Raw genomic sequence first — 13643 nt, 5'->3', positions numbered from 1 at the left:
CGACACCAGAAGCTGAGTATGTAGCCCTAAGTACGGTCGCACAGGAAGCAATCTGGCTTTGAAGGTTACTCACAGATGTAGGAAAACCTCTCGAGGAACCCATCGTAATTAATGAAGACAACCAGGAAGCTATTGCAATTGCAATCATTTCTTTCGCGAAGGAGTGCAAGACGGGGTGATGAGAAAGGTTGTACTACGTTGCGAAAAATAAAAGGACTGCCATTGTTATGCAAGCGACCAATCAAAAATATAGTTTTAGTCCATTATCCCAGAGTCTTTCCGGGCGCTCATTCGCTGACCAAGAAGCCCGAGGACTCTGGGTACGAGATTGGGCGCGACGTATACAAAACATGGACACCAGGTCCATGGACAACTTCTGTGGACCCGGTCCATGGATCCCTTCATGGACCTGGTCCATGAACTACCCCTGTGAACCACCCCTAATTTTGTAAAGTTACTAGCAGAAAAATCTTTAGGCGAAGGAGAGAAGTGATGTTCGCACTTGTCTGGACAATTTAAGCAGGAGCCCATGACCAGGAGCAAACAACTTTCATATTAAGCCTATGTAAAAAAGGCGGTTTTTTTAATCAACCTTTTCCGCAAGAAGCAAAAACAGTTCCCGTTCGGTGACGCTATAACGTCAATAAATCATGGACTGTGGAAACGTCGCTCCTTGGTATCATGGGCTACTGATTTAAGCTATTGTTTCTTATAGACACCTACACCACCTAATATGAAGTTGACCCCTCCCCCAGTGGCTTTTCAGGGTCAATGAACAACACTTTGTGGGGAACTTTGCCAGACTGTTTTTGCACATATAACTACATGCTACATGGTACATGCTCGCGTGATATGTACACGCAATCCTCGCCTACGCACGAAGATCTCGCGCAATAGGGCCCTACGCGGTTGAATAAGAAAAAAAAAAACAAATAACGAAATATTTCTTCAGCCGTTACAGGAACCTACCGTTTATCGTCCTTATCTGAGAGGACTACAGAGTCTAACCATTTACATGCAGATGTCATTACAAAGGCAGTATTTTCTCCTCAGTTATTTGAAGACCCTGAGTGTTGGTCCGGCCGGAATTTTGATGCCGCGATCTCACGCACAGTAGTCCGATGCTCAATCAGCGTGGCATAAGACAAGCCATGTTAAGAAGGCATGCTAAGGCCCTAAGAGGACGACGTATGCAAAACATGACTTGCTCCCAACTGAGTGGCTTCATAGTTCATGATCAGTTGGTAGAGCGTCGCACCGGCATCGCAGAGGTCATGGTTTGGAATCCCGTTGAAGCCTCCTGAATTTTTTATGTCTCTAAAAGAGACAATAATAATTATTCTTGCTTAAATTGTCCAGATAAGTGCCAGGATGACTTCTCTTTCTCGTCTAAAGCTTTTTCTGCTTGAAACTATACAAAAGGAGGGGTGGTCCTCAGGGGTAGTCCATGGACCGGGTCCATGAAGGGGTCCATGGACCAGGTCCACAGTGGTGGTCCACGAACCGGGGTCCATGTTTTGTATACGTCCCTTTGGGCGTGATGCCCAGCGAGTTTGGCAAACAGAAAGGTCTCTGATGAGTGAGTCCCTTGGTCAGGATGAAACGAGCTTCGTAAGACTAACCACGAAAAACCTCGTCGTGACGTATATTCTAAAACAATTATCCCATTCGTGCTTACTGGATGTGAGGTCATTATATCCACTCGTAGCACGACTCTCTAAGAGGAAGCCGCAGGTCACCTTGAACTTTTGAGTTATATTACCCAGACTTCGAGTGGCCACGCTCTGCACAGGTATTGCTTGTGTCAGTCTCTGAGAAGGTCGAAGAACTACATCGCCCTGTCAGGTAAGTAACTTCCCTCCGGGGAATATAATTTCCATGACATTCACCCGAAATTATTATAATTAGCTTGATAAAGATGGCTGACAGTCATTGAGACTGTCAACGCTTAAAATCACGCTCTTTTTTGCCATGTTATATGACCTAAAATTTTGATTTGCAATATTATCGATGAATTTCTTCAACAGTGTACGGAATCCTTGCCTCGATACTTTCCTAAAAGTGTTCTTTGGGGAGCAATTCCGACAATTTTTTTTAAAATAACAAGTACTCTTGTTCCCTCTTGAATGTCATAACGAAAATAGGGATAGATAGAATAGACTCTCAAAAACGAACTTAACAACGGTTTGTTTTGTTTATGAGCAGCGATGACACGCAATATAAATAATGACATGGCCAATACTGATTCAGAAAAGAAAACTAAGAAAAAAAGAAATATTATCGATGGTAAAAAAACTCATTCAGGCACTTTGAAATGCAATCAGATTTGTTGAATGATATGTGAAGGTCAAGTAATAATGATAAAATAAATTGAAAGAAACAAACAACGTTTGTCGATGGATGCCACTTTCAACTGATATTGGTGGGCTCCGTCGACCCTAAACGTCGTTCAATTTTGCCTTTTGTTTTCAAACCCAACATGAATCGATGAAAGTTCATGCAGCGTCTAGGACAAAACAATAATAGAAAAGAAAAACTGGACAAAATCACGTGAAGAAACTCAAACCTACCAGCGCGCTTTGCTAGTTGATGGGCCTGGACCGCAAAGATTGGGTATCCTGTGATTCCGAACTTGGAGACTTGGCACATGACAATAAATGCGACAGCCATTTGATAGATAGCCTTAATTTTTCCTTGGGAATAAGGTATAAATTATACCGATGACGTTTCAAAGCATAAAAATCAGATGCATCTAGAGTAGCAGCTGTTGTTCATAACTCGGTTAACAAACATTATATATAAGCACACGAGCCTTCAATAGGAGTTAATAAACGACTTCTCAACTTACAGAAAAGAACTATCTTTTTAGAATTATGTTTTGATAACTTGAGTTGTCAGTAAGTACCATTTTTGTCGAATTTTGCAAACAAAAGTCACGATCACATCGTATAGAGTATCTACTACTACTACTATTATTATTATTATTATTATTATTATTATTATTATTATTATTATTATATATCTATTTTAGGATCCGTACTAAAGAACAAATCATAATTACATCTTAAAATTCATTGAAACTCAATGAGTCCTCATCATTGCAAACAGGTATTAACTGCAAACAACAAAGGATTTCAACAAAGAATATGTTTACTTCCACTTACCTTCTTCTCGTTAAGCAACTCAGAAGGCACAAAAATGAAAAGATGTCCACAGTGCTCAGCAGAAACTGGTTAGCAATTCCTTTTGCATAGTCCATCCACTTGAAAAGAATATTTAGATATTGTCGCAACTAAACGAAATCATATCACTGAAGCTACGTGTCTGGTCCTCTTTTCCTAATAAACACAAGACCATGGCGAAAGAGTTTAAAGGAGATCTCCGAAAAATCAAGTCTGTTTTTGAAAATTTCAATCCGATCTGCGATTTTCCGATGTGATTTTCGTTACGTCAGTGAAAGTAGCGCATTGATTGGAAGACTTCGATGACATGTTCAAGATACTGTTCACGCGTGACCTGGGTTGACTATAATTCAAAGCTCTAAAAAGAATCTCGAAAAAAATATTTTAAGTAATTTTGTTTTTGCCTAAAGTTACGACGCTCTTCTTTTTGTCATTAGCTGTAAAATAGTCTCCACTTTGAGAGTTTTGTTTTTCGACCTCAGCTCTTCAATTTAATATGATATTATGACTCCGAGCTTTCGCCGATTTACGGCATCATCTCCCTGATGATGCCATAGATCGGCGAAAGCTCGGAGTCAATAAAGAACCACACTAGCACTTAAAGGCTTCAATTGACCTATATCCCACATCACTACGACATGCTGCTAGAGGACACATTCAAACGTTCACAAGGACATATGGTAAGATAAATTTAATAAGATAACATAGTCCTATGTTTTCTGGATTCATATGATGAAGATTGAGTGAACTAAAATATGAACAATTCAGAGATGAATTGGATAGATTATCAGGGAAGGATCTTTAAAAGTTCGGAAAATTAAAGCAAATTTCTTCCTGAACTTTTGTCTATTTAAAACAAATCGTGACTTTGATTATTCATGATTATATTGGTTTTTTTTTTAATGTGAACACGAGGAAAAGAACATTAAATAAACTTAAAAGTTAGTAAGTATTTCATAATCGTGTTTCTTTGCGGTAAGGGAGCGAAACCACGAAAGTCAATATTCCGGCAAAATAATTATATATTGCAGACGATTATCATTCAGCTGAGTTGCTATTTGAGTTTGAAGCCTTCCTCCGAGCGGGAGGTTAGCCTTTTTTCGTATGAAATCGTCTCTCATTGGAGATAGTTACGTCCATAAAAATTCTAGAAAAAGCGAGAGAGAAAGAGAGGCTGAAGAAAGATAGCTTTTGAAGTTTCAAAAACGTTACTGCTCAGTTTTACCTGTGAGTATCGAGGAAGTTTTATCTTACAGTTGTTTAATCACAGAGGAAGACAAACACAAAAAGCAACTTTAATTAAGCAATTGAGATATAGTCCCACCAATCCCTCTCTCTCTCTCTCTCTCTCTCTCTCTCTCTCTCTCTCTCTCTCTCTCTCTCTCTCTCTATCTCTGCGTTTTCTGACAATGCCAAGATTTAATGCGAGAGCGTGTCCAACTATTTAAAATTTCTCTCTAGGGTTCGAGTAAGAAGAGGCCCACAAGTTGAGACAATTTTTTGCAGATGGCATCGAATACAATGAAGGTCATGTTAGTGGTGCTGATGTTCGCAAGTGTCTATGGAGGGCGTGTTAGCAAATCTATTGCTCCTCCTGCGGAGCCACCCGCAGATTACTGGGCCATGGCTAAAAGAGGCAGTAAGTGTTAATATGAGCCATCATTTCAAAGAATAATTACTTTATAAGTTTTCGGTAAACTTTGATAGCTTCTAGTTTTGCTAGTTTTCCTTGTAAGTATTACAGGACGTGAAAATCTCCGATGGCTAAAGATGCTTCCTTACTCGTAAAATTTCTGTGGTGGTGTCAGTTTTGCATGAGTAATTAAATTGCTTCATTGTTCCCTTCAGTAAGGAAGGCGATGTTGTCAGATCTTTGTCAATTCTTATGTGGAAGAAAGTTTACAGTAGATGAGAATTGAAAGCAATTACAAACACACGAAAAGGCGCAACTAATTTTTTGGGAAAAGAAATTTGGAGTCGATTTGAAACAAGAAGTCAATGAAAGAAATGTATATTTGAAGTACGGGTAAAAGACGAAATGTAGAATTGATCATCGCACGTATCTGGACAATTTCTGCAATTGTCTCTTATAGACTTATAGACACCTGAAAAATTCAGGCTGCGGCTTCAACGAGATTCGAACGCATGACCCCTTTGATGCGGGTGCAATGCTCTACCAACCGAGCTATGAAGTCACTCAGTTGGGAGCAGGTCATTTGCTTGGCGCATGCGTATTCCTGTGAAAGGCCTCATGAATGAAAGAAATGTAAATTTGAAGTGCGGGTTATAGACGAAAGGTAGAAGTGATCCGCGTCGCATTTAGAGTGGTTTTCAATTGAGTGTCGAAAGTAATCAGATAATTACTTTGGTTTATGATTACTTCACTCAGTGATTGGTTCAAAATTCTCGCGGCACCTTTTCAACCAATCAGAAGTGAAACCCAAACCAATCGTGGCTCGCGAGTGCACAGTTTTCCCGCATTTTGTGTCGGCTACGTGTAATTACTTCGACTTTTGATAGGTTTACTGGATTATCTCCGTCCTTTTTGATTGGCCAAAGTAATTACTTGGTTTTGGTTTTACGACACTCGATTGAAAATCGCTCTATCTGGGCAATTAGACACGCAATTGTCTCTTGTAGACAGCTGGAAAACCCTAGCGGCATGAAGTCAAGGCGTAAACGTTAACCGCTCCGGCAAACAACCTTTTCTCCAAAAAATTTGTTCAAACTTTCATGTAGCGATATTTCTTGTTTACAAACATTGGCGTCACATTTCCTTTGATGTTCACATTTGCCAACCACGGAACAAAAGCCAATTAGGTTCTGGCTGGCATATTAATAACAATGGGTGACGTCACGAGAAACATTGCTATTTCATGGAATATTAAACTGACTGAGATGAAGTCCAAGGTATGCAAAATGAAATCTAAATACTACTCGAGATTCATGCGTTCAAGTGTCTCACCTTGTCAAAGATTAAGGACGGTGCCTAGTGATTCAAAGGTATTTTTGTCCCGGTTTATGGTTATGCAGAGGGAATGTAGATCTTAACAATTGTTATTGAAATCCAAAAAGAAAATTGGGGATAACCACGCATTTTTCAAAGATAATTGTAAAAAGCTTTAAAATACAAAGCAATGTATGGCGTTTTTCTCAAATTGAAGCTTAATTATCTCTCAAAAATACATGGCTACCCCCAATTTTCTTTTTGGATACCAAAAGTACTTACTAAGATCTACTTTCTCCGGAAAGTTTTAAATCGCGCAAAAATATCACTGTATTAGTAAGGATCACCGATAGGAAACCCGAGTATCTCGAGATGCGCACAACGTATGCGCAATAACAAAAGTAGGCACCGTCCTTAATTACAACAACAAGTGCCCTGTAAAGTAATGCCAACTCGAACTGACTGAAGTTAATACTTGGCGAATTCCTGATGCCATATAATTTATCTTTATCTTATAGTGTGTCCCGAGGGAGGGGGTGACAAAATGTCAAGCTGTGGAATTTGGAAAGACTTGAAATTCTGTGAACGAACTAGCATCTACGCTTCCTTTATGCAAAAGACGTGTCCAGCCTCTTGCGGACTCTGCGAAGGTTATCTTGTCGTTTGCTTTGTTTCACATAGGAGGGGTTTAAGAGTAATTTTCAGTAGTGATATAAAAACTATGATTGGAGCAATCACTAACGCCCACACCAAATAAATCAAGGATTGCGGATAATTTGAGCTAATACAGTCAGCTGGGGCAAAGAGCACAAATACTCGCCAATCGGAGTAGGTTTTCGTTTAAATTTATTGTATGACAGTCCTGTGACTGACAATGTTAAGAGAAGTTTTAGCCAATCAGGAGGCGTAGTAAGGCAAAGGAAAATGGATGTTGGCAACTCAGTTGTCGCACTTATTTGAACACTATTCAGTTTGGTGAGGTGACCAATATCGAATGGAAAGGCGGCAAACTTGACTAATTAACCTATTGTCATGCATCATTGAAGTTTCCTTCCCGTTTTTTGCTTTTTCAGTGCGTCCTACAGCACCTCCGAAACCAAGACTACTTGAAGGTTGTTATCAAGACTTTTAAAAGAAATAACTGTCTGTGACACTAATCCGTAGTTGAAATAAAAGGCAAAGAAAGAGGCACTGTCACCAGGAAGCGTACTTTCTCTTTCATTTTCCCGCGAGAAAATCTCAACTTCATTAATAAGTAGTCGCTCTTAATATCTTTTTTTTTTCTACTTGTCAGCTTGTCCGTAATAATCGAATCGATCTCCAGCATAATTGTTATTGAAAACGGCCAAAGCAATAATATTTTATAAGAAATTCATCTCTCTCAGTGCAATAATTAACGGAAATAAAAGTATAATGCTTTTTTTTTTCTTCTGACCTCACAGTCAATATCCGGGAATGCCTCGGGGCTCATAACGCTAAGCGCATCTTGCATGGAGCCGGACCACTATCATGGAATGAGACGCTGGCCAAAAAAGCTAGGGACTGGGCCATTCACCTTGCAAATGAGGACAAGATGGAGCATGCGCCTTGGAGTGTTCGTAAAGCCGGTGAAAATCTGTATTATGAAGCCACAAGCAGTGGAAATCACTCAACATGCAAGGACGCTCTGGAGGCCTGGTGATTATGTACTACTTGTAACATATATACATCAAGCGCTTATTCTGGCAGATACCAGATCTGCGAAGAACTGCCAATACCATGTCCCTTGGAAAATAGCCTGGGTCCAAATATTGGCCGTTTTTATGCTAGAGACATATAATTCGACTGGGATGAACTTGCGAAAAATTTGTTTTTCTTCTGTACTGTTTGTCGATTGTAAATGCGGACTCAAGACACATCATGAGACGAGACGAACCATCGGGTTTAGTACCGGTGTATTCCAAGACGAACCAAGGCGGAGAATTCGTCAACACTTGGTCCTTTTCTCGTGCTTGTTCTTATACTATACGTATTTAACAGACGCACTAAAAATGTTCGCCCATGTTCGTCCCAGACGGATTATACGTCTCACATACTGTTCTGGTAACACACAGACCAGTGTTCTCATCTCGCATTACGTATGGGCAATGACGGCCTTAAAAACCTAAACAAAACACACTAGCGTCGCAAACCGAAAGCGATCGGTAACAAAGTGAAATACCTAGACTGGTTGCAGTGCAAATCTTGACTTACGCAACGAGAGACATGGAAAATGGAAAGAGAGAAGCAACTTGGACGAGAACGGACTACAGAATCTTGTCGACAATTAGCCTCACCAAAACGTTTGCCGTATTGTCTTTACGCCGCTAAACGAATAAAATGACAGGTGCATATTTCGTCTCGATGAAGTATTTCTCTCTGGTGTAAAACGGCCGGAAGAATGGACACTTCTTGCCGGTTAGAACAGCACTCAGTAAAATAGTTAACTAATAAGATCGTTTTTTCTTTCTTGTCAACTACAGCCGCCATCAGCTCAAACGACAGCCCTAAAGTAGAGTCAAATGGAATGCCGAAAGAAAGTTCATTTCGCTTATCACGGCGCCCTTACTAGACCACAGTTAATAGATGTAGGCTGGTTATGAAAGTCGACAAGTTTCTTTGTTTCATGTTTTTGTTCGCTTTTTTGGCCTTGACCCTGCACAAAACCGCAGGATAACCAATCAAAAGCTTCGACTAATTTATTCGAAATTAACTTGCGAACCAAAAGCAAAAGATTGTGCAAGGTCACGGTCGGTTCAACATTTAATTGCGACTGTATTGTTCCGGCTTTTGAAGTTCCCAGGGTTTTATAACCAGTCCCTAGATTAACTATGACTAGACTAACCTAATAAAGTTTGTTAATATAAACTGTGCTAAACAAAGACAAAAATAAATGCAAAACCTGGTGCTGTAGTTTCGTCTAATTGAAGAATTGAAAGCTCTTTGTTTTCGGTGCAAATTTACAAACTCAATTTTTTAAATTACGTGAAAACTGATTAACATCATCATGATAGTCAAATTTAGATAACTTTATTTACTATAGGAAGTTGAAAATTTCAGGTATAGCGAGGTGTCGATTTACCCATTCGAGCATCCTCCAAATTCCCTTTCTGATGTCACTGGTGGCCAAATAGGGCATTTTACTCAGGTAAGTGGGACCTTGGTTATTTCTGAAGGAGACTCAAAATAAAAAGTCAGTTTTTTCTTTTTAGTTTCTCCCATTGTGGTTTTTGCTAATGTTGGCTTTAATTATAAGTGGTAAAACGACAAGGAGCGCCAGTTTTGGTCAGACCATAGTTAAAAGAGGGGAATGGTTTGGAAGCTCGGCAAACATCAAAGAAGCAAATAAAGATGCCAAGATTTAGGTTGGAAAGTCCACGACCGTGCACAATCTTTTGTTTTGCGCTCATACACTATGTATGAATTACGTAACCAACACGTTTCTATTGGTTAGTTCCTCAGTACGGAGTAAACAACTATTGTGTTTTGTGCACGGTCAAGGCCAAAAAAGAGAACAAAAACCTACAACAAAGAAATTTGTCGGGGTTCATAACCATTCCCCTCTATTAACTATGGTCAGACTGATCATCACGGTTTAGAGCGGTTTTCAAATGAGTGTCGTAAAACTAAAACCAAAGTAATTACTTTGGCCAATCAAAAAGGACGGAGACAATCCAGTAAACCAATCAAAACTCGAAGTAATTACACGGAGCCGACACAAAGCGCGGGAACATGTGCACGCGCGAGCCACAATTGGTTTCGGTTTCACTTCTGATTGGTTAAAAAAATGGCACGAGAACTTTGAACCAATCACTGAGCGAAGTAAATGCAAAACCAAAGCAATTCGCTAATTACTTTCGACACTCAATTGAAAACCGCTCTAATTAACTGTGAACAATTTAATTAGCAACGGGACCAAGCACACAAAGTAAATGCTCCGGATCCTGGCACTTCTAACCGGAAAATGTATGAAAAGATTTGGTGTTCTTCCGAGGTGTTTGTAAAGGACTTATTAAAAAATCTTGGCCCTGCTTCCATTCTTACTTGGTTGTTCTTGTGTATGATAACTTTAGCAAAGCAAAAGGCAAGCTGAGGCGAAAAGATGTGTGGCCGAATTTTAAAATGCGAATCAATTGGGCTAATGCATGCATAACCATCCTGACTGACAATTGCAACCAACCTCGAATTCCTCTTTGATGGCCCTCTATGACCATCAACGGCCTGGAGCGAGAGTTGCATTGGCAAAATTGTTACCCTTTCGCGGTTGCAAATATGAACGAAAATTATCTCAGATTTATTTTAATTGTTCAGTTCAAAGCATGGCTCCACAATGTTCAAAAATATACATTCTTTCCTTTTCATGTAACTGGTCACCTTTTCCACATTTTGATGCCTTATTTTAGAACAAAGTTCTTTTTCAAGGAGCTTACGCAAGCGACGTTTTTGAGGAACGGACGGCAAGCAGAAGCGTCTGAGATGTTTCGTTTTTTAACTCGTCTCAACACTACCACATTTATATTGCTAAGAAGCATCTTTTCTCTGTCAATTAGAGACCGAGATATCCTGGCATGCAAATGTTCATTTCCAGTTGGCGTCCGTGGCTCAAAAACATCTCGTGTGAAACTCCGTCTTAAGGACTTTAATATCTATTATATACGATGCAGTCGTCATCAAGAACGCTGCACGTCCGGTTCCCATTTTAACAAGTATTGTTGCTGCAATCTGTGCAAGAAATACGTGAATTCACAAAATTTGAGATTTTGTGCGACAACGAAAGCGTACAAATGAAAATGTTTCATTCTCAATTTTTACTCCTTATGATACTTCACCTACATTGTACGACTTGAACGAGATTGAATAACCGGAAAGACATACGATAGTGAAAATTTATATTTTGAGGTAACATTTTCGTCGACCACGCCGTCGTAGATCACCGATAGCAAACCTTTTTTTACGCAGCCTTATCTCATCACAGTTGAGTTCACATGTGCATGTCCATCGATAGGTGGTCTGGAAGTCAACAAAGAAGCTTGGCGTTGGAATTGCCTCGATAAAGAGAGGCTTCTGGACAAAGACTTATGTAGTAGCACGCTACACGCCACCAGGAAATTATTATGGTCAGTTTAAAGAGCAAGTGGGAAATAGCAATTTGGCTTTGAAGTAATAAAGAAGGTAAGAGGCTGTTATCCTAACCTGGTTGTCAGGGCTTTCCACCGCCAAGAAAAGCCCTGGGAACGAGTTGGCTGTTATCCGTTAGTTACGAGCACGACTCGCAGTTTTCTGGTCCAGAATGGTTCTTTATCAGTCATTCATTCTTCTAAGTGTGATACTTATATCAGAAGGCTACATTGGTGTCATTTCCACATATAATTTAGTATCAAACTCCGTGCTTAGGCAAGACGTTAGTAATTTCATAATATAGTAGGACTGGGAGGTGTACCTGGAAATAAGGAGTGTAATTCATCATAGTGCAGGAGCACTAATAAACCTGTACCTACCCTTGAGGGAAAAAAAAAATCTTCAAAATACTTACAGACAATCTAAAATTGGTTAAGAGATTAAAAATATACACATGGAAAAACTATTATAGTATTTAAGAACTTAATGAAAAATTTAAAGGGAAAGTACGGTCTAGAAAAAGTTTCTCTTGACCACTCTGGTATACTATTTAGTTAATCGATGAACTTTTAACAGTTTCTTTTTGTCGTTTGCAGGCTATCTTCAAGAGAGATGCCTTCACAACTCTTTGCACAAATACAGAGCTCTGCTTTGATCTTTATTGGTTTCTTAATGTCCTGTTAGTTGACTTCATGAAGAACAAGTATTAAAGGAATTGTGTTTTAAGGAGGCTCGAGCCAGTCTCAACGCTTCCAAGTGACGCCGCTCTTATTAGAAGTTTGGGCACCACAACGTTGTATTATGAATTGGCAATATTTTGTTACCAAATGAAACACGAAGTATTGCTGAACAAGATACAGTCATTATTGTGACGTAATACGTCACCGTGGCAACGGGCAAGCCCTGTAAAAACACCCTTTATTTTGTCTTTAATTGCTTATATCTCAAAAATGACTTCGGTGACCCCCATTTTTTTATTTCTGAAAAGTAATTAGAAGGGCATATCTTGATAAAACTTTCTGCAAAGTTTAAAAAAATTCTGTCCAATGGATTCAGAGCCACCTTAATTTTGTCATTGTGTTAAGGTAGCTCTGAATCTTCTGGACAGAATTTTTGAAAACTTTGCCGACATTTTTGGCGTGGCCTTCTAATCACTTTTCAGCAATAGAAAAGGGGGTTACCGAATTCTGTTTTGAGATATGAGCAACTAAATCCAAATATAGGGTGTTTTTGCTGGGCTTTCCCGCTGCCAAGGTAACTTATTGCATAACAATAATGATCACATCTTGTTTGGAAATAATCCGTGTTTCAGATGGTACCATAACATTTCTGTTACGCGATAAAGTGTTGTGGAGTTATTCGATCTAAACAGAGAGTCTTCTAAGTGTTGAAATCCTGGCTTTCGAGCCTCCTTAAGCCGTTGCATGTATGGACAGCGTTTTTGGACATTAAATTGGCCCTTTTATCGTGTGGCGTCAGATGGTTGGAAATAAACCATGCAAAAATGGAAATTCCGTTGACTTGTAATATTTCCCGTTGCTTTATCATATATGTAATGCAAGGTTTTTTGGTCTAAATAAAACTGGTCAATTGACCTTGGTGTGGTTAGTAATCACATTTTACATTCGATAATAAAGAGAAGTTGTAATCTCGTACCCAGATCTCCCACGGTCATACAGAAGAGAGATCTGGTAAAGTTCAATTTCGAGCATGCTCAGTGCCAGCGAGCCCGAAATACGGGCTTTTCTATCACTGCATATGTTCGTACTCTCTGTTGTGATTTTGGATGATTTTGCGGAATAAACATTGATTTCGAGAGTATTCTTGAAGAGATTCTTTTGGGTAGAGGACAAGGAAACCTTAAACTTAAGCCGAAACAGAAAGAACGGCTTTAGGTGATTGTTTTTGAAAGGTCGAGATTGTTTAATTGTCGGAGCAACTGCAGAATCACTGAAACGAGCGCTTAGGCTTAATCAATAAACGAGTGCTATTTTCTTCACACGATCTCGTGCAAAGTGTAGTTGGCCAAACCATAAATTGAAAGCTAAAATGTTAAAGAGGGTTTAGGCCTAATCACTGAAACGAACGCTTAGGCTTAATCAGTAATCGAGTGCTATTTTCTTCACACAATCTCGTGAAAAGTGTAGTTAACCAAACCGTAAATTGAAAGCGAAAATGTTAAAGAGTGCTTAGACCTATAGCTAATCACTGCAACGAGCGCTATTTTCTTGACACGATATCGTGAAAAATGTACTTAATCTAACCGTAAAATTCACAATTGATCAATACTTAATTCGCGAGTCATGCTTTAAGAACGAGAAATACTGTTTTGAATAAATTACATACTTCAACTTGAATTTATTAGCTTCTGCGTACCT

The 13643-nt window shown here is 39.3% G+C and overlaps 1 protein-coding gene across 2 annotated transcripts; it reads left to right on the top strand.

The window, feature by feature from the left end:
- Positions 1-1523: 1523 nt before the first annotated feature.
- LOC138019751 (Golgi-associated plant pathogenesis-related protein 1-like) lies at positions 1524-12859 on the top strand. 2 transcript variants are annotated; one of them, XM_068866627.1, is made up of 8 exons: positions 1692-1845; positions 4644-4821; positions 6648-6779; positions 7203-7241; positions 7572-7806; positions 9208-9295; positions 11153-11319; positions 11862-12859. In XM_068866627.1, exons 2-7 carry the CDS (start codon positions 4689-4691, stop codon positions 11309-11311), a joined length of 786 nt encoding a protein of 261 aa, XP_068722728.1. In that variant the 5' UTR covers positions 1692-1845; positions 4644-4688; the 3' UTR covers positions 11312-11319; positions 11862-12859. The 2 variants fall into 2 exon arrangements, with proteins under 2 accessions (XP_068722729.1, XP_068722728.1); XM_068866628.1 differs by lacking the exon at positions 6648-6779 and having other exon boundaries at positions 1524-1845.
- The last annotated feature ends 784 nt before the right edge of the window (positions 12860-13643 follow it).

Source organism: Montipora capricornis, chromosome 10 (genome assembly GCF_036669925.1).
Source record: "Montipora capricornis isolate CH-2021 chromosome 10, ASM3666992v2, whole genome shotgun sequence".
Lineage (NCBI taxonomy): Eukaryota > Metazoa > Cnidaria > Anthozoa > Scleractinia > Acroporidae > Montipora > Montipora capricornis.
The sequence above is the reverse complement of the archived record's forward strand: the minus strand, read 5'-3'. Positions and strand labels throughout refer to the sequence as shown.

Bases quoted from the DNA above. Each gene is read 5' to 3' on its own strand.
- LOC138019751 (XM_068866627.1), top strand. From the start codon at position 4,689: ATGGCATCGAATACAATGAAGGTCATGTTAGTGGTGCTGATGTTCGCA. The intron at 6,780-7,202 runs GTTATCTTGTCG...TTGCTTTTTCAG, and splicing joins CTCTTGCGGACTCTGCGAAG to TGCGTCCTACAGCACCTCCG. The intron at 7,807-9,207 runs GTGATTATGTAC...TGAAAATTTCAG, and splicing joins AAGGACGCTCTGGAGGCCTG to GTATAGCGAGGTGTCGATTT.